The 19,446-nt window shown below is 48.6% G+C and overlaps 1 protein-coding gene across 1 annotated transcript in view; it reads right to left on the bottom strand.

The window, feature by feature from the left end:
• Window positions 1-19,446, bottom strand: part of Trappc9 (trafficking protein particle complex subunit 9) — a 430,884-nt gene that overhangs the window by 289,100 nt on the left and 122,338 nt on the right. Inside the window, exon 17 of the mRNA XM_050145170.1 lies at window positions 7,082-7,206. Within this exon, the coding sequence (XP_050001127.1) occupies window positions 7,082-7,206 (125 nt within the window). The remainder of the gene's footprint in view (window positions 1-7,081; window positions 7,207-19,446) is intronic.

Here is a 19,446-nt window from a genome sequence, read left to right as displayed (position 1 = left end):
TCCAGGCAGCACCACAGTCCAGAAACCTCACCTGCCATCTCATCTACCCTACCCATATGGTATTGGAACGTAACCACAGAATTGCTCCAAACATGTCTGAGAGATGCCTTCCCTCGTGTTGGCTTAGGCCCTGGCATTCACCAGGCCTTCCTTCCCAGCACCCTCTGCTTCCGCCTGCCCACCTCCTTCATTGGGGATCCTCTGCCCTTTAGTGGTAACAATCAATACTGGCTGCACGCACGGCCAGACTCTCTCCTAGCACGGGGCACAAGGAGAAAGTACCATTTCTACCTTTGAGGAACTTGGGGTTTGCAGCATGACAGACAAGGAAATGGCCAGCAGCTCCACCAAGTTCCAGGAGACCACACAGAAAGCACATGCATAGACACGGAGTCATGCATGCACCTACTCTTTCCAAGGAAGCCCAGCCCTTCTCTGCATTTAGGTCCCATGGGACCCGCCTCCCTACGGGAACTCTGGTTGTGGTATAGGAATCTGTTCATTGTGACAAAGCTGGCCAAAAGCACCGGTCATTGTAGGTCTGTCTGACAGCATAAACATGAGGTTTTTCCTTCCTTGTGTTGCCCTTTTGTATGAAGTGCAGATACTTGCAGAACAGGGGTAAGGATTACTTTGTTTTGATATGGTCTCTAAACTGCTTTGCATTTTTAGGGACTATTCGTATCACCTAAATGTCCTTACCTAAGGCAAACATATTGCTTACTGTCAGTCATTCCAAATGGCAGGCTTAACTCAATTTTCTTGTTTGGCAAGAATGCAATAAAAGTACACGTTTTCTTTTCCTGTCTGGCTCTTCCCTGCTGTCTGCAGATCAATCATGCTGAATGCGGTAGCAGAAGCCAGATCACGCTAATAGTCCCACAAGTCCTGCGTGGCTCTGAGAAGACACCCAGTGTCTCTGGAGGCCGTGCAGATGAACCGTGCAGCCCTTTGCAGCACAGGGTCATGCATTCAAAGATTGGATGGCTTCAGATGCTGTGCAGCCATTAATCTTCACTGTGGGCACATCCTGGGCTTGAGCAGACAGCATTCCATATCGCTCTGCAGAGGCTTCCCGACCAGCCCCCAGATGAGCCTTTTCATGCCTAGACTTAATTTTAATCATGCACTTACGTCAAGATTTTATGACAAGTGGTTATGAACATTCCTTTGCGGGAACACAGGTACTATATATAAGTCTGTCATGGAAGTACCTCAAAATGAGCTCATGTTTTTATCACATGCCTCTCTCTATGAGGTACATGAGGAGGTCTGTAAGTCCTCTTAAGAATGCTAAAGACTAGTCCTACTGATAATAAAGACTCAAAGGGGGAGCAATGTTTCCCTTTGAGGGGCAATGGTTCCCAAAATAAGGTCCCTGCTTTATCAGCATCACCCAGAAATGTTCCTGAAATGCACAGTCCCAGTCCCCTATACCTGCAGGTCAGAAGGTGAGGGTGCCAGGCAAGCTGGCTAGACAAGCCCTCCGGGTGGTTGTGGGGCAGGCTAACACTACTGTGACGAGCCGGACAGCCCCATGGAGGATGGAGTGAGCCTCTAGGAGCCACTTCAGCACCTTTCTGTCTCACTGGTTCCACATTCACTATGAGTATACTGCAGTGTTTGTCCCTGGCAAAGTGAAGAATGAAGCTATTGATAAGTCTTCCCTCTATCTCTAATTAACTTGCGATCACCTAGGTAAAAAATAACTGGCAGAAGAATATTTCCAACATTGGCAGCTTCTGTTAGCCAATGACCTGACTTGAGTGACATACCAGAGTCTGAAGGGGCTGTGTACACCTGTCCCTCCCTCATCAGGGCCGCAATGAACCTCTGCGGACCTCTCTAAACCAGCAAACAGAAGTCACATCTGTCTCTGTCCTCAGCAGACACCACAATCTGGTATGCACTTATACAGGGTTTGTCTCCGGCCAGCATGTGATTCTTGGACTCTGTGCCTGGCTCGATTCCCAGCATTTAGAGCTGAGCATGTACTGGATGACTGCTCTCTAGCTGTCAGACACATGAACTGGATAAAACGCTGCAAGAGGATCTAAGGAGATGGTTTACTAGGGAAAGTACTGCCTTGCAAGCATGAGAACCCAAGTTCAGATCCCACAAACAAAGCCTGTCCTGGTGATGTACACCTGTACATTTCTAGCGATGCAGAGACAGAAGAGAAGTCACACAGGACCCTAGAAGCTTGTGGGCTAATTAGTCTGGCCTATGTGGTGAAGTTTCAGGCCGATGAAAGACCCTGTTTAAACAAAAGGCAGAGATGGGTGCTACAGAAGTGGCGTGGCAAGTAAGGCCCTTATTGCTTTTCTAGAGGACCTGAGTTCACTTCCCAGACACCTCTAACTCCAGTTCTAGAAGATCCAACACATGTGGCCTCCAAGGAAACCTGCACTCATGCACACATACCTATAAACAGACATGCACACATATACATAATTAAAAGTAAAATAGGCACCATAATATCAACACCCAAGGCTGTTCTCTGATCTCCACATATATGCCTTATTCTAACACATACATACACAAATGCACACACTCCTACACATGTGTGCATGCGCATGAATACACACACACTGCAGAAAGTTTGACACAACAGCTGTGGTCACAAGATGCCTTAGCTTTGCACTACCTAGACCTGGAGGAATGTTCCTTTGGCCTCGCTTAGCATTTGCTTAGAATTCCACAGGCAGCAGGCTCTCTTCTCCCAGCTCTCCTAAATTTCTTATTAAGTTTTGAAATTTGTTGAGCAGATTAAAGGATTCCTGTGAAGCTTTTATGCTTAAACTTTGCAGGGAAAAATTCCCTGTCTCTGTAACTATCACTGGGACAGATTAGAAATAATTTGGAGCTGAATTGGATTTGCTATTTTGTGAGCTTCTCTTATCTACCAGGACTAATAGCAGACACTTCCCTCCCCATCAGGGCTGGGAGGAAGCCTTATTATCTGCTTCCCTCAGGGTGGAAACTGAGGTCGGGTAGGTCAAAAGGCTTAGATGTGACTATTCCATCAATACAGCTTGAACCAATAGAGGGTGTTCTGTGCCCCACAATAAATTCGGAAGCACAGAAACTGTGTAGGCAGTGATATCGAGGTGTGGCAGAAAGAGCTTGTGCATAAGCCTTGGAATCAGAAGCACCTGGGCTAGAATTTAACTTTTACTTAGAGGCCTGACCTTGGACATTTCCTTTACCTCTCGCAGAGGGGGTCCTGGGAGGGGTATGGCTCCTGGTGGGCATGAGAGGCTCTCAGCCCCACTGCTCTCTGGACTCAGCAGGCTTATCCTGTCTCCCCTGAGCTGGTAGCATTCTGAAAGGCTTGGATCCTGAGGTTGGCACTGGCTGTCTGGGGCTATCCTGCCTCTGCTATGTAATTACTGGACTGATTCTGGTCAGTCCCCCATTGTACCCAGGCCACCATGTCTTCATCAGAAAGATGAGATCAACAGTAGCCTGCCCACTTCCCAGGTCAGTGGTGAGAACGGCACAGCTGGGAAGTGTGTGAGTACCACCAGGGACCCAGTGAGCACCTGGACAGGTGTCTATGGCAGCTCCACCACAGCCTACATGACTATCTCCTCCAGGCCATCTGAATGTCCCTGTCACCCAGGCACGGCAGCCTGGCCCAGCAGCCTTTGCTGCAGAAGTGTTCTCTTCTGATGCCTCCTGCTCAGGGACAGACTACTCCACTGCCTCTCCCACATCCCCTCTCTGCCCTTCATTCCACTTGGCAGAAAGAGGCCTACATTAAGACCCAACACTTGCTGCAGACACTCCAGACCTGAATTCAATCCCTGGAACCCACTGTAGAGGAGAAGAGGCAACTCTGCATGTTGTCCTCTGACCACATACATGTAGGGCACATGCACACTCACACACATACACACATCAATAACACATACAATAGTAAATAACTTTTAAAAAATGTAAAGCCCTTTAACATGTTGTCCCCAGATTTCTCTAGATGCACCACAGCAGCCAAACAGAGGCACATTTAAAAAAAGAAGGAGGAGGAGGAGGAGAAGGAAAAGGGGGGGTGTGGAGGGAGGGAAAAGAAAAGGAACAGAAAAAAGAAAATTTGCTATTTGTTTAATCTGAATGCTTTTGCAGGTTCTTCCATAAAGGGTAAAAGCGTGTAAGAGCATTAGGAAAGATCTAGTTCTTATGTTAAAGCCAGTATCTCTGTGTGGTCCTGCTGGAATGTCCCAGGGATTCCAAAGAGACCAGGTCAAACCTCTCCCCATGAAGCATGAGAGTAGCTGGCCAGATGGCAGAAGCTCTTCTCTAAACCTCTGACCTGTAAGCCAGCCCCAATTAAATGTTTTCCTTTATAAGAGTTGGCTGTGGTCACGGTGTCTCTGCACAGCAATAGAACCCTAACTAAGACATTTGCTTTGTGTGTGTGTGTTTGTTTCCAGAACCTGTTTGTCTTATTCCTTCTCCTTTTCATCATCATCACTGTGACAGCTGGGAGAGCACACATGCCACGGGGTACACGTGAAGGTCAGTTCTCAGCTTCCACCTTCATGTGGGTGCCAGGCATCGAACCCCGGTACGCAGGCGTACACGGCAAGCATCTTTAGCCCTGAGCCATCCTGAGGACCTTATTCCTCCTTTCATAGTTTCCCTACAGTAGTTTACACAGATTTCCTATCATTTCTCCCTTAAGGGGTATCCTCTGTGGGGAGGTTTTACCAAGAACTTCCTTTCCTTGATGGACACAGAGCTGCCCTGCTTACCCATCTCGTGCCTCTGCATAAAGCTGTTGGTAATGCACTTCCCTTATCCTCCTCATCTCAGCAAAGCCTGTGCAGAAGCTCTCTGTCTCGGTCCTGATACTGGCAATTTACATAATTGCTCTTTAATCAATCTGGCTGGCAGTCGATAAATTCTACTGACTTTCTCTAAGAACAATCTTCTGGTTACTTTGCCTATTTTAGGGATTTTGTTTGTTTCTTAGTTCATTGATTTCTGCTTTTTATTATTATTTCTTTTCTGCTTGCTTTGGGTTTAATTTTCCATTTTCCCTAAGTTCCCAGAGTTCTGCGGCAGTCCTTAGCTATCCTGCGATGCTCCCATGGATATGTCTGTGGCTGCTATGCCTGACGGCCGCAGTCTTGAGAGACATGATGCTTCCCAAAGGAGGGCACGTACCTTCCAAAGCCAATGTGCAAGAGGCCAAAAGCTCACTGCCCCTGGTGAGCTTTGGCTTTGTCAAGATTTCAGAATTTCTTGCAGCAGCCATATGCAAGTATGAAGTGAAAAGGAGGCTGTTTAAGGACCAGAAGGCAAAGCACAGGAAGGACTGTTGTGTGCACCGGGACTCTGACTCTCCTATGGCTGCTCTGCCAGGCCCCATCTCTGTCTGCTCCAGCTATGCTTCCTACAAGCAAACCAATGTGCAGCGGTAGTGGCACCTGGCACAGTCCAACCTGGGTCTCCAGTGTTCAGTCCGCACCGCGAACTGGCACCCTCTCAGAGGGGCTCTCAGCAGAGCCCTTGTCACATTTCAGTCATACTGGACCACAGCAGATGACATGTGATTCAAAAGGTCATACTGGTCATGCCGGTCATGCTGGCCCCCATGATGGTTAGAAAAGGAGGATGAGACAATAAAAGCCAGCACCGAGCTGAGCCAAGACTAGACGCCAGGTAACCAGGCAAGGCAAAGTCCACGGCCATGCTTCCTCCTGGGTGGCTTCTGGCCTAGCAGCTGCCACCAGACTCGTTTGTCCTAATCTCCTTTTTCTTTAGCTACAAAAATGAAGTCCCGGAGTCTTACTCTTTCCCCTGCCTCCCAGCAAGTCCACAATGGGATCATTACCGTTCCCGCTTTTCAGATGGGACTCCGAGAGGCAGACAGGCCTGGCTTACATAATTTGTGTGCTAGGGATATTCATTCAGGGCCTCAGGCATGCTGGCTAAGCACTCTGCCACTGAGCTGCAGCCTTGGCCCTAGAAACACTGTCACTGACGTCCACCCAACAAACACAGCATCTGTTTTCAGTCACTGAATCCTCCCATCTCATGCAGGTAAACAGTCCTGAGCATGTAAAGTTTCTGTCAGTCACCTGGATCCTTCAGAGAAACCTGGGGAAACATGACGTGCCTGGTCCAAGAAAGTGCTTGGCGACCCCATCAGCCATGACAATACAGACTGACAATCCTACAGGTTTCACACAATTAAATCACATCATTCCTGTTTCAGGGATGCTCAGATGCTCCACCAACAGGCCTCAAGCCGTTGGCAATAGCCCTTCCCATTCTTCAGAGAGGCCCACTACTCCACAGAGCAAAAACTCCCTTCCACCCTGCACCGAGGTTAGCCAGGACAGCTCACAGTGCAGCTCTTCCCACCCACTTGGGCATTCAGGACAAGTTCTGGCAGCCCCACCAGCCAATGCCCATCCACATTTTGGCATGGGGACAGCACGCAGCATTCCCACAGTGTGCCCTGAGCACATTCACTTAAATGGTGACTCTGTGCCTGTGCCCCAGTCATACATAGCTCAGAGCCCCGCAGCACCCAACTGTGCACTTGGCCCCTGGGCGGGGTCTAAACTGGCACCTGGGCTCCTGTTCACACCCTCCTTGCAAGCAGCAAGCTCTGCAACCTACTGGTCGGTCCTCATATCCTGAGCATCCTGGCCTCGTACAGAGAGTGCCAGTCACTGTGGACTTACAAAACAGCACCTGCAAGAGTGTCCGAATGATTAAGAAAAATGCTATGTGGTGGATATCCAAACTGAGAACTGGGCAGTGAACATATTTCTCAAAAGGAAAAGGACAAGGGAAAATGGTCTCCTCCTCTCGCTGTCCTCACTAGCATGCCCACCTCCCCCATCTCTGTGTCACAGCAAAACAAGAGCTTGCAGCACCAAAGTACAAGATACATGAGCAGCCTCGGGACTGCTTTCTAGAAATTCCACAAGACGTGAAACACGAGAAACCATTTTCAACCACACACCTCCATCTCCCTGAGAAAAGTTCTCCAAACGCTGAGTTGGAGAGGGCGCTTGGCAGTGACCAGGAGAGTCCCAGCAGCCTGGGCCTCCGATGGACTAACCTTGAGGTGGCCAAGGTCCCCCGTCTTGCTGCCCTCAGAAGGGTTTGTGGGTCTGCTCTCCACTCGAGGCCGGACGACCTGGCGGAAAGGACTGGACAGGGGAAAGCCGCTGACACTGATCCCATCTAGGAAGGAAGACAGAGAAGTCCCAGGTGAAATGACGGTCTCTTCTGTGAGGCAGGGTTTGTTTTGTTTTTCCATGTAGTAACGGGAAGGAACATGGCAGACTCTACTCCCTAGTCTAATTAAAGGTGGGAGACTCATCCCTGGGTGGGCATTCATTCACATTGCCAACAAATCCCCTCAGCAGGCAAGCTTTTCTAGGAGAAGATGTGGGCAAAGTGGGCTTTCATGGAGAATGGATGACCCAGAAGTTCCAGTGGGGTTCTCAGAGAATAGCACACACAGTAAAGGGCAGACCAAAGGCAAAGCGGCTCTCCCAGGCACTGGAGACTAGCTGCCAATCAGACTAGCCACTGCAAAGGAACTAGAAGATTCTACCAAAACACATTGTTTGCCATGCCCCATCCTGGCCCCAGCTTTTCACTCTGGTGACAGCCATCACTGCTTGCCCTGGTATCCCCAAATCTACGCCTCATCTCACACATCACCCTTTCCACAGTGCCTCCCCCTGCGTACACAAACTAAAAGCAATTCTTCCTTATGACACCCAGAAACTTCTCTAGCCTGAGATCTGTGCCTACTGTGTGCTACCCTGTAGCCAGGGGAGAGGCTGAGCATGGAGGACCATCAAGGAACACAGGTACTGGGAAGAAGGGAAATACACATCTGCAATGGCTGGGAGCTGAAAATCTATGGAACGTAGCTACTTTAGATACACACACAAACAGACACACATACATTTAAATGTGAAATTTGCCTCAGAAACCTCAAAAAGCAATCATCTTAAAGCTCATGGTAAGCTCATCACAGGCTAGAGGGCTATGATCTGTAATCCAGAGGAAGGTAGAAAAGACAAGCTGCATCATACATGGGCAGGACGTTTCCAGCTCCGGTTGGGGCAGAAGCTTGTGCAAGAGCGAAGCTGGAGAGGGGACAGGGCAGCTGCAGAAGTGAAAGAGACAAGCTTGGGAAAGATGTCACAGAGCACTGAGAAGGACCGCCCTCCAGTGTGGGAGCAGGGGAAGGACAGACAATGGCATTCGAGCATCCCACCTGGGTTGATGCCAGCACAGGCAATTCCACACAGAATGCAGAACAGATTTGTCTGACAATGACTAGGAAGACAAGATCAAAAAGTCACAAACAGATGAAGGCAGCCTACTGGGGCCGAGTTTAGCGCTACTATTAGGATGGAGGGCAGACAAAAATGGTCTGAGTCATGAATAAAAGTAAGCTTGTGGCGAGATCTTCACAGCCGCCATTTACAGTGCTCAATCTTTCCATTAGGGGAATCTCTGTGGGCAATTCAGGATGTAATTCCGCATGCTGAAATAATACTTCTCTTGAATTCAGCTACAGCATGATCATCGTCATGACCACTGGGAAATGACAGCTGAAAACAGACGCGCTGGCCACACCAGCAGAGCCAGCCATCTAAAGTAGTAACAGGAAGGAGCATTTTAAAGATTAAAGCAGACCCCAGAACAGGCAAGGCATGGGACTGGCTGCAGAGGAGCTAGCTGACTTGCAGGTTGGAGAACTGGGAGGAAATGGTGGGTGAACATCATCCGAGCAGCTGAACCCTGGGGAGCTCAGAAGCTTCTTGGAGAAACTTTCCTGTATATTCTCCCATCCTTGGTTCCACAACTCCAGGCTCTTTGGACTCCGGAGTTTATAGCACTTGTCCTCCCAGGTTCCTCCTGAGACTGATTCATGCTCCCGAAGTCTCCAGCCTGTTATAAGACTTCCTGCCCTCCACAGGCACGTGAGCCAGCTCCTCTCATGCGTTCCCTCTTGGTCATTTACGGACATATCCACGCACCCAGCAGCAGCCCCATCCCTCTGATGAACCCTAGCAGAACTGATTATGGATCATGGTATCTTGGGCTGGCAGTGGTGCATGGGTCACTACTGTACTGGCTCTGCCCATGAGAAAGCCAAGGTTCCAAAGAGGTGAGTGACCTCCTCGACGTTACACGGCCCATCAACACAGCTAAAACCAGAACTCAGAACACCAGCCACGCTGAGACAAAACAAACAAGCAAGCAAATAAAAAAACAAACCCACACCGAGCTCACCAGTCCACGCTGCCCTGTAGTATTCCAGGAGATCTAAGCTATACACCAAGCCCCTACCAAATCTATGGTAAATACCCCCAAATGGCTTAGCAACCAGCCCCCGTGACAGTATGGTTTTATTTTCATGTTTCCAGAAAGGAGGGAAAAAAAGACATAAATGAGTAAGGCTGAATATATACTTTTTGTAACAGGCACCTGATATAAACTTGAATAAAATGTAACAAAAATAAAATATACTTGCAAAGGTAAAAGAAGGCAGTGAGTCTCTGTGGGAGTCTATCCGTGTAGGCTGTTCCAGGTGGAATATTTTTCAAAGATGCTTTCTCATGTATTCATCAAATCCACGGATGCCAAAAAAGCCCATCTGGTTATCATAAAATATGCTCAAGAAAACCAAAGCAGTAGAAGCAGTTGGCTAAGAAAATGAACCAACACTCTTCATTTCCATAGAGAAAGCAGCTCGCTCATCCAGAAACTCTGCAATGTGGTTAGGAAAATAGAAATAACTCCTACACTGACAGAGGATGGACGGCCTGGTCCAAACACAGCTTTCCCTCTACTGGGTGCACCAGACCTAAGGCCTTCTGCCTTATTCTCACATCTGCAGGCTTCCCACTGTCCGCCTGAACACACACAGTGTGCTCCGGTGTTCCCAGACTGTCCTACAGTTATAGCTTTGAGTACAGGAGTTACTGGTATGGATGATCAAGTGGCCATCTTTCTGCAGGACAGAGGGGTAGGGTTAGCTCCAGGCTTCCAATACAAGCCGCTGCTAAATCATTTCTTTATAGCATGAGATGTCAAAGCAGAAGTGATGGCTTACTCCACAGTAGAACAAGGCTATGAGATGGGAAGTAACTTGCAGTTGTCCTGAGGTGATGAGATAGGTACAATTCTCTGGGGAGGCCACTTGGAGGGCGCTAGTGCAGAACTGTAAGGAGAGGTGGCCAGGAGCGAGCTTGCCCGTCCCCCTTTTTCTGTGCGCTGTTACTGCACAGGCCTCTGTTTGCGGCGTGGGGTTCAGCAGAAGCACCTGAGGCCTGCTGAGCTCCCATGAAAGCCAGCTCTGCTTCCCAGGGGCTGGGATACCTCTTGCCACCCTTCTGAGGAACAGACTGGGGACAGGCTGCTGAGGGTAACGGCATTCGCACCATCTTCACCCAGAATCCAGGACTGTATGCAAATCATATTTCATTGTGAACTGCTTCACAACAGATGGCTGAAGCTTTGGAGTTGCCACTGTGGGCCAGGGATTGCTTTTATTTGTGGGCCATTGCTCTGCAATCCACTGTATTTCCTTTCATAGCCTGCTCGATCCCTTGATGCTGTCCCTTGAAATCATAACCGTTGTTCGACATCTCTGCCCTGGTCTGCTGTTCCCTTTTGAAAATAAATATGGATTTTTTTGAGTTCTCTATCTTATTTTTTAAAGAACAGTGGCTCGCCCCTAAGCACCCAGAAGCTGGAGGTGGCATGCCTGCAGTCTTAACACACAAGTGTTAGATATCCGAGCTTTTCTACAAATGTGTTTTCTAAGAAGAAAGCCTGAGATTGTTCTTGAAACGGGTTTTTTCCTCAGGTTAGAGAGCATGAGGACAGAGAGAATAAATATGTAACAGTGCCCAGCACACTTGCCGGGCATGCACTTCAACTACTTCCTGCCTGCCTGTGGCCAGGACAGGAGAGCACACTTGTCCTGGCGTCTGTCTGCACATCCCTGTGCCTGCACCAGTCCTCTGAGAAAATCTGCAGAATGCACTCTGGGTCTGTTTTACCCTGCTGTGCAGATCGTGAGGGCAAGTCTGGGATCTTATATCTGAATTCCCTGCCTGTTGCCTCCCAGGGTGTGACTTCCTCACTCAGCACTCGCAGCTCCTCAGGTTCCTGACAGCCATTCCACGGTTTCACTTAGAAGAGTCCTGCAGCCTGCCTTTGCCATCAGATGCAGGGATTCACCCAGGGCTCTATGGGAACTTTCCTACCTTGTCCCAAGCTGCCATCTGCCTTCAGGAACCAGACACATCCTATACCCAGTTCCTAGCCCTGTAGACTTTTGGGTCTATGGGGAACATGATGGTTACTGGGTACCAGTTCTCTGGTTGGGTTCCCATGGCAACCCCATGCTCCATTCATCCTTGTTGTGAATTTCTCTGCCTTGTTTTATATACAACCCGGGCAAGCTGCTGCCCTCTCCCCAGCCAGCTTTAACTTTTTTGGGGCACCTTCTCTTCTCTGCCCATTGAGCCTCTTGAAGAGGGTTTCCAAGGGATGAGCCCTACACCTGTAGTCCCAGCCCCTTCACACTCTGTGGGTCCACCTAGACCTTGTGTGCTTCACTGAAGACTGAAACAAATGCTCATTCTCTGCTGCCTACTTTTTTCCCATATATGAGCTGAAATTAGGAGTTTATACCCTAATTTTAATTCTGGTCTATGAATACTTTTGGGTTGTGTCAGCCATTGCATATTGCTTTTGTTTTATATTCAGCGGGGTGATCCACTTTTGCTCCAAAGGAACCAAGCTAATGTGCTGGACAGCCTGCCCATCGATATATTTAGCTGTGCCACCTACCTGCCTTCTGAGTCACAGACAGTCATTTCACAGGACTGCGGCACAGCCACAGGAAAGGTCAGCCTGCTCCTGGCTCCCGGAGGCTCACAGGGACGCATCTCTGCGGATGTCAACAGCCTCACGCCACCCACCACAGCTGCCCCAGAGGTCTGTTTAATAACCTGTGAAGCGCATTCATTGCTAGGTTCTCTGTTTGGCCAGCATGTGGGAAGGTTGACTTTGTTCTGTGAGTTAAACTTCGGCTGGGAAATAACTTTCTAAGCCACTGGGGTGGGGATTCAAGTGTTTGTCATCATCAGCAACAGGTGATTGTACCACAGGCAACAAGAGCCTGTCTGAGTGGACCACTCATCTACCCATGTTCTCTCTCCAACTCATTCTCTGCAGCCAAGCGCTGGTGCCTCACCAAGGGACAACCGCAGGATGGGGGTGGGGGGACTCAGCAGAAGAGACTCTAGGTGCCTCTGTCCAAACAGAAAGAGGTGGTGTCTGGGGAGGTATAGAGGCTTGACTGCTAGCTCAGGGCGCAGACAACATTTCCAGAGTTGTTCTTACCTCCCCATGCCTTTCTTCTCTGTGCCCACCCAGGCTTTTACATCTCTCATCTGAACTGCTTCTGGCACTGGTGGCCTCCCAGCTGCTAACCCCTCTCTCTGCTGTCTTCCACGCTGTCGTCGTGATCACACGGCTGGTGCAGAGTGGATCTGCCTCTCTGCTGCAGCTTGAGTCAGGGCCTCCTGTAGGGCCCGGGTCTGCCCCTGCTCCTGGGGTGCATTTTGAGGACAGTTTCTGGTCAGCCAGCTAAAACATTCTGTTTGTTCCTGTGTTCCCTCTGCCCCGCCTGGTGATTAGCTGTAGGGCATTGTTTACTCCACGGCAGAAATCCTTGTGCAGCAGCAAGGTATATAAGGATTTCCCCAAGGTTGAATAAACGGCATTGGGCATTCGGCTGATCTCCTTTCGAAAAGGTCTCTTTGTGTGTTCTTTCAATCTCCAGGCCCACGAACTGTACCGAGGGGGTAACACAGAATCGGGTGTTACAGCCTCCCACTGCCAAAGTCAGTACAGAGTGTGGGCCATTTGATCTCTCCCTCGCCTGTTCGGATTTCAGCTCCTTGCGTCTACCTCACTTGTGTCAGCCTCACACTGATGGCCCAGAGTGAGCACCGTGGCTTCCCCGCCTTCTGCTGCACTGTAGCTGCCTGGGATCTGTGGAATGGTGGCCTTCCTCCCACTGTGTCAGGGTTACTGAAGGCTCAGCATGGTTTAGGAACCTTCAGTATAGACACAGCTTTTCCTCCAGTGTAGACAGCCTTCCCGCTGGTGTAGACAGGTAGTCTTCTTTCTGTCTACTTGAACAGCTCCTACTCATCCCCTGAGCAGACCCAGAGGCTGTTCAGCACCTGTGACAAAGGGCTTTGAGATCCGACAGGTGATTGTTCTGGAGCCATCTGGATGTTCCCCACCCTGGCTCTTTCATATCAATTTCAGAACCGTTTTCAAGTTCTGTGTCTCTCAGACTTTCATCCATGATGATCTCAAACTGGTAGATGAATTTTGGAGGAAAGAGACCTCCTTGTGCTATTTAGTCTTCCTGTCTATGGATATGGTATACCTCTTTAGTATGCTTGTCTTGTTTAGTGGTTTTCAGCAACGCTTTTCAATTTCCTCTGGGAAGGTCTTACGGTATTTTACACATTCAGTCCTGGTTGCCTTATAACTGAAAGTCTGTCCAAGCTGCACACGGCAGCAAGCACTAACAACAAGTTACGGCTTGACAGATTTCTATGCTTGTGTTCACAGGGTGGTAGCCTCCACCCACAGCATAGCACAATACTTCCCAGCACTCTCTGCTTCCTTCCAGGCCTGCTGCTGTTGGCAACTCTCTACCAAGATAATTACAATTGCGGCTGCCACCAAGATGTCATCAGTCCCACCTGTTATGGGATCCTAAATACAGAATCTAGTCTCTGGTTTCTTTTTCAAGCCTCTTTGACTTAAAATCATATGAAGATATTCTATTACATGCCTGGAGTCGAAAGCCTCAAATCAGGGTACAGGCTCCTCCTTCCCCTTAACGTGGTGTCTGAGGTCCATGTTCATGTATTTTCTCACTGTACGGTTTGTTGCTGAGTCAAAACGGTATTTAGCCGTTCCGCTTCTAGAAGTTCAGCTTGTTGTCGGCAGCACTCCTGTAGACGTCTTGCCTGCATTTAGACCTAAGAGCATACTGCAGCTTGCTCTGGTAGACCTGTAGCCAAGCAAGTGTTCAAAGTGCTCTCTTCTCTTCTCTCTTCTCCCCCCACCTCCTCTTTAAAGTTTTTAGTACTGAGAATTGAACCCAGGGCCTTGGGCATGCTAAACACACTGTCAACTATTGAATTTAATTTTTAGTCCCGTCAAAATGTCACCACCTTACAGTGTGTGGTTAGCTGTTTCGCTCTTTTAATGTTGTCTTTTCATGATTAGAATTTCTTTCTTTTTTAAAAGACGTTTCTCTGTGTAGCCCTGGATATCCTGGAGCTTGCTCTGTAGACCAGGCTGGTCTTGAACTCACAGAGATCCACCTACTCCTGCCTCCCTAGTGCTGAGATTAAAGTCAGCCTGCACTACCATGCCCAGTTTAGAATTTCTCAATTTTGTTATCATTCTTTCCTTTTGGTTAGTGCTATTTCTATCCAGGAAATCTTTGCCTACACACAGGCGGTGGAAACGCTACCCTCTGTTCCTTCTGGAAACTGTTGCTTTAGCTTCACACTTACGGTTACGGCTCTTTTGAGCTAGTCTTCCCTTTTCCCTCTCCCTCCCGACTACAATTCCCTCCTCCCCTCCCCCTCACAGAAAATCTCCTTTTCACCTCCCCTCACAGATATGTGTTGTGTGCTCTATGTATCCTGCTTCTCGGGTTGTGGTTTCTTCTGGTCCCGGTATCCTGGTATGCTGTGCCATCCCGTGGAGCTCTGCCCTACTGGCCCATTCTGTGTGGTGCAGAGAGGGAGCTGCTGGCTACATGTGGCAATAGTGCACCTAAGCATCTAAAGGACTGATTATTGATTTCACTTGATTTTAATTACTTCAAATTTAAGTAATTTCTCTTGTGGCTACTCTATATACAGTACAAGCCTAGTGGGAGAGACAAAGCAATTTCACATAAATTAAAAAGTATTATGAAAATGTATGGTGTTGAGTGTAGAGAGGAGCTGACCTAATTTAAAGGGCAGAAGAAGGATTTTCTCCAAGTGTGATGCTAGGCTGAGATTCAAAGCATGAGGAGAACATCAGCAGGTGAAAGACTGGAGGATGAGAACAGTGGTCCTTAATGCAAAAAAGGAAGTGCGGTCCAGGAATGCAAACTTTTTTAAAAGGTGTGGTGTGGGGGCAAAGAGGGAGAGAGGGGGAAAGGGGAAGGAGAGGGAAAGAGACTTAAAGCTAATTTTTAAGAGACCTGGGCCATCGATGTGGAAGCTAATTTGTGGGGAGAAAAGATTTTGTGTGACAGTGGGGGAGCATTTGCTCTTCTTAATTTTTAAAATCAATGCTCTGCCTTGGAGATTTGAGCCTGCAGCCTTGCCGGCTGCTTAATGAAAACACAGTGCCTTTCCTGCCCAGATGCAGGGATGCAAGCCCACTGCGCGGACTATCACAGCTCTTACTCTGTTGACTCCCTGCCTTTTAGAGGAGGACAGGCATCTGCCAGGGGGAAGGGGTCTGGAACATGCCCCCCCCATCATATTATAAACAAGACAATCCCACTTTAACCTCAAACTGACGATACTCTGGTCTTGTTTTCCAAAATCTTTAAATCCCAAAATAACATATATTAATTCAACTATCTCTTGTGAAAACTGACATTCACTTAGTTATGTTTCCCCTTCAGTGGAGGAGCCCATGTAAATAATAGATAAAAGAGGGGAACCAGGGAACTGGAGAGGTGGCTCAAAGGTTAAGGGTACTGGCTGCTCTTCTAGAGGGCCCGGGTTTGATTCCCAGCAGTTCTATGGCAGCTCACAACCATCTGTAACTCCAGTCCTAGGGAATCTGACTCCCTCTGGCTTTCCCAAGCACCCAGCACACATATGCTAAAGGTCTACACACAGGTAAAACCCCAAATAACATTTTTAAAAAGATAAGCAATGCACAGTGGAGACCTAAGGATCACATTAGCACTGCTAGGACCATTGCTATTGCTACACAGTAACACCGACTACTCTGGAACAAAAGAGCAGGGTCAGTGGAGCATGGCCTTAACTCATTTTCTTTTTAGAAAATTTGTCCTGGACAGATCTGGGATCTGCACCCAGATCTCATGCCTTTCACTCCTTTGGGACTTGATACAGTGTCCCTCACCTTCCCCGTCTTCCTCCATGTGTCCCAGGAGGTAATGTGGATACACTGGGGGGTGCTACCAATGTCTGCAACAGTCAGGAGAAACAGATGAGAGCCAGCCTGACCACCTGAGGTGGAGCCCGGCTGACTTAGTTCTTCCCTCCTGTTGTACCCAAGATCCCACCCCAAGTGGACCTTGGGTGACTTCCTGTCCAGCTAACACCCACTTAAGCAGTCTCCATCACACTCAGCTCCTCTGGAAACATATCCAGCTTCTCCAATGGCTTCCCAAAAAAGCCCCCTGGGCAGCAGCTTCTGTGGCCTGCCTGACACTACCGTACCCCCATGCCGTCCAGACTGGTCTCTGTTGAACACCCCCTCCACTGGGGCCCTGTTCAGGAGCTTGTAACACAGGTCATCCCAACCCAGCCAGTCCTTGAAGCTCAGACAGGGTTCACGATGCTGTCACCTCCCCAACAGTGAACAGACACTGGGAGTGTCTGGGAGCAGTCCTGTGCCAAATCCTGAAAAGAGACACCCTACAGGAAGACAGTGTTGAGAAAGTAGAACACCTAGAGACGTCATAGGGACTCATGGGAAACACCACCTCTGCCACTACAGCTCACTGGAGACAGAACCCATGTGACGGTTTGAAAGAAAATGGCCCCCAAAGGGAATAGCACTATTAAGAGGTGTGACTTTGTTGGGGTGGGTGTGGCCTTGTTGGAGAAAGTGTGCCATTGTGGAGGCAGGCTTTAAGGTCTCCTACACTCAAGATACCACCCAGTGTATCAGTCTACTTCCTGTTGCCTGAATATCACACATAGCAGCTACCTCTTCAGCACCATGCCTGCCTGCGTGCTGCCGTGTCCCACCATGATGATAATGGACTGAATCTCTGAACTATAAGTGAGCCACCACAATTAAATGTTTTCTTTGTAAAAGTTGCCATGGTCATGGCCTCTCTTCACAGTAATAGAAACCCTAACTAAAGCAACCCACAGGAGTTGGAGAGGGGGTAACTAGAGCTGGGCTTGGAAAGCAGAGAGAAGAGCATGAACGCAGGTCCATCACCAGAGACAGCATCAGACATAAGACACTGCCTCAGAACAGCGGCAAGAGGCTAGGGAAGGACCCAGCAAGGGGGAAATAATGCAGGAGAGGGCATGGGCCCAAACTGCAAAGGCCTTGCTTTGAAGAAAAAAACTAAGCTTTTAGCAGAAGATGAAGGCTCGTGGCAGGCAGAAGAGTAACCAGGTATCTGCAATGACTTGAATAAAGACACTTAGCATGCTGCCCGAGGCCAAGAGGAAGAGGGAGGCTACTGAAGAGAAACAAGAGACGTGTCTGCCAGGGTCAAACGAATGAAGAACAACATGCATGTCATGTGGAAAAGAGAGGAGACTGCACCTGCACGTGAGGTGCTGCGTGCTGCCGTGTCCCACCATGATGATAATGGACTGAATCTCTGAACTATAAGTGAGCCACCACAATTAAATGTTTTCTTTGTAAACCTCTGTTAGCCTCTGAAAGTGGTCATTTGCCAACAAAGAGGACCCCGCGAGAGACATACATGGATCTAATCTACATGGGAAGTAGAAAAAGACAAGAGCTCCTGAGTAAACTGGGAGCATGGGGATCATGGAAGAGGGTAGAAGGGGAGGGGAGAGGAAGAGTAGAGAAAAATCTATAGCTCAATAAAAAACAATTTTTAAAAAAAAGAGGTCAATTGCTGAGAGGAAGGGAGCTCAGAGAGGAGGTACAGTGAGGAGACCCAATCTAGTGTTCAGTTCTCAGGGAGTGAGCTAGTACTCTCCAGTGGGGAGCCTTGTTGTGACCCAACATGCAGTCCCCCACAAGAGGGCAGGTGAGAGTCCATGACTCTGTACCACATCATGGCATGGGCCCCTTCTCAAAAGGACCAGCAGAAGGCTCACCACCCTTTTACCCTCTCATATGGTGCCTGGGAAGACGACCCTCATGGACAGGGTCATTGCTCCACTTCAAAGAAAAAACAAGCTGTCCATCTGCCTTCAGACAGCAAGGCGACAGTATTCACCTCGGTACTCATCTAGAAACTGCTCTGTTTGCTCTCTTGGGGAAGGAGGCGCAATAAGACAATAACACCCCCATGCGCAGGGGAGGCGCAATAAGACTAACACCCCCACGCGCAGGGCCCAGCACCGTCTCATGACACCAGTACTGCCTCGTGACGCCTTGGTCAGATCGTCCACCTTTCTGAGACTCGGCTTCTTCTTCTGTCAAACAGACGGATTAGACGAGATGCCATCTCTAGCCCACTCCATTCTATGAAGCTGAAGACTCGCCCCTTTCCGTACTGAATCTGAAATGCCATGTTTAATTATCAGGTCTAACAGACACTGTCGGCAGGGAAAGCTGACATTTCTCTTATAAAACCAAGAGCCAAAAAGCTCAGAGAAAAGTAAAATAGAATTAAATAATTAATGCAGAAGGAAAGCAGAAGCAGACAACATTTCCACTGCCTGCGAGACCTGCCAACCCCAAAAGGCTGCTTCCACCCACAGCATCAGTTTCAATAAAAATCAAAGGCTAATGTATCGATCCCTCTGAGAGCACCTTGTACACAAACATGTCCTTCAGGCAGAGAGGGACATGCAGCAGCCTGGCTTGATCTTCACTGCCTTTATGAAAAACTTCAGTGCAGAAATAACTTTTCAATCTGATCAGATGAGAAAGACAATTGCTAGGCAAAAAGTATCATGACAGAGATATGTCTACCTCGCTCCTTCCTTCAAAACATCATACTGTGAACTGTCACATTAATGGAGACAACATCATGAAATAAACGTATAGCTGAATGAATTCTAAGGACGCAAACACTCAGGACCAAGAGCAGAATCATGTCTCTCTTTCCCCTCAGAAAAATACAGTTAAGACCCTGCCAGCCAGCAGACAGGCTTGTTTTGCCTCACAGCTACATAAACCATAACCTCCTCCTTCCCCAAGGTCAGCCTGTGCCTGCTTGAGAGTGGGTCCCAGTCTGTCCTCATCTCCCCACTCCCTAAACACAGAGTCACGGACCCTATAGTGTAGTTGCACCCAGTCGTTCTCAGATCCGGTGTTTCAGTCTCTTTCATTTCAAATCCTTTCATTCTTGTCTCATTGGAGTGAGTGTGTGTGTGTGTGTGTGTGTGTGTGTGTGTGTGTGTGTGTGTAAGCCATTAACATATGACCATCCTAATCTTTTTTTTACAATTTCTTAGTGAAAAGCAGAAAAAAGATGAA

The sequence above is a fragment of the Alexandromys fortis genome, unplaced genomic scaffold (genome assembly GCF_014885135.2).
Source record: "Alexandromys fortis isolate MF-2015 unplaced genomic scaffold, M_Fortis_MF-2015_v1.1 scaffold_2_1_26212458, whole genome shotgun sequence".
NCBI classification, from domain to species: domain Eukaryota; kingdom Metazoa; phylum Chordata; class Mammalia; order Rodentia; family Cricetidae; genus Alexandromys; species Alexandromys fortis.
This window is presented reverse-complemented; position numbering and strand designations above follow the sequence as displayed.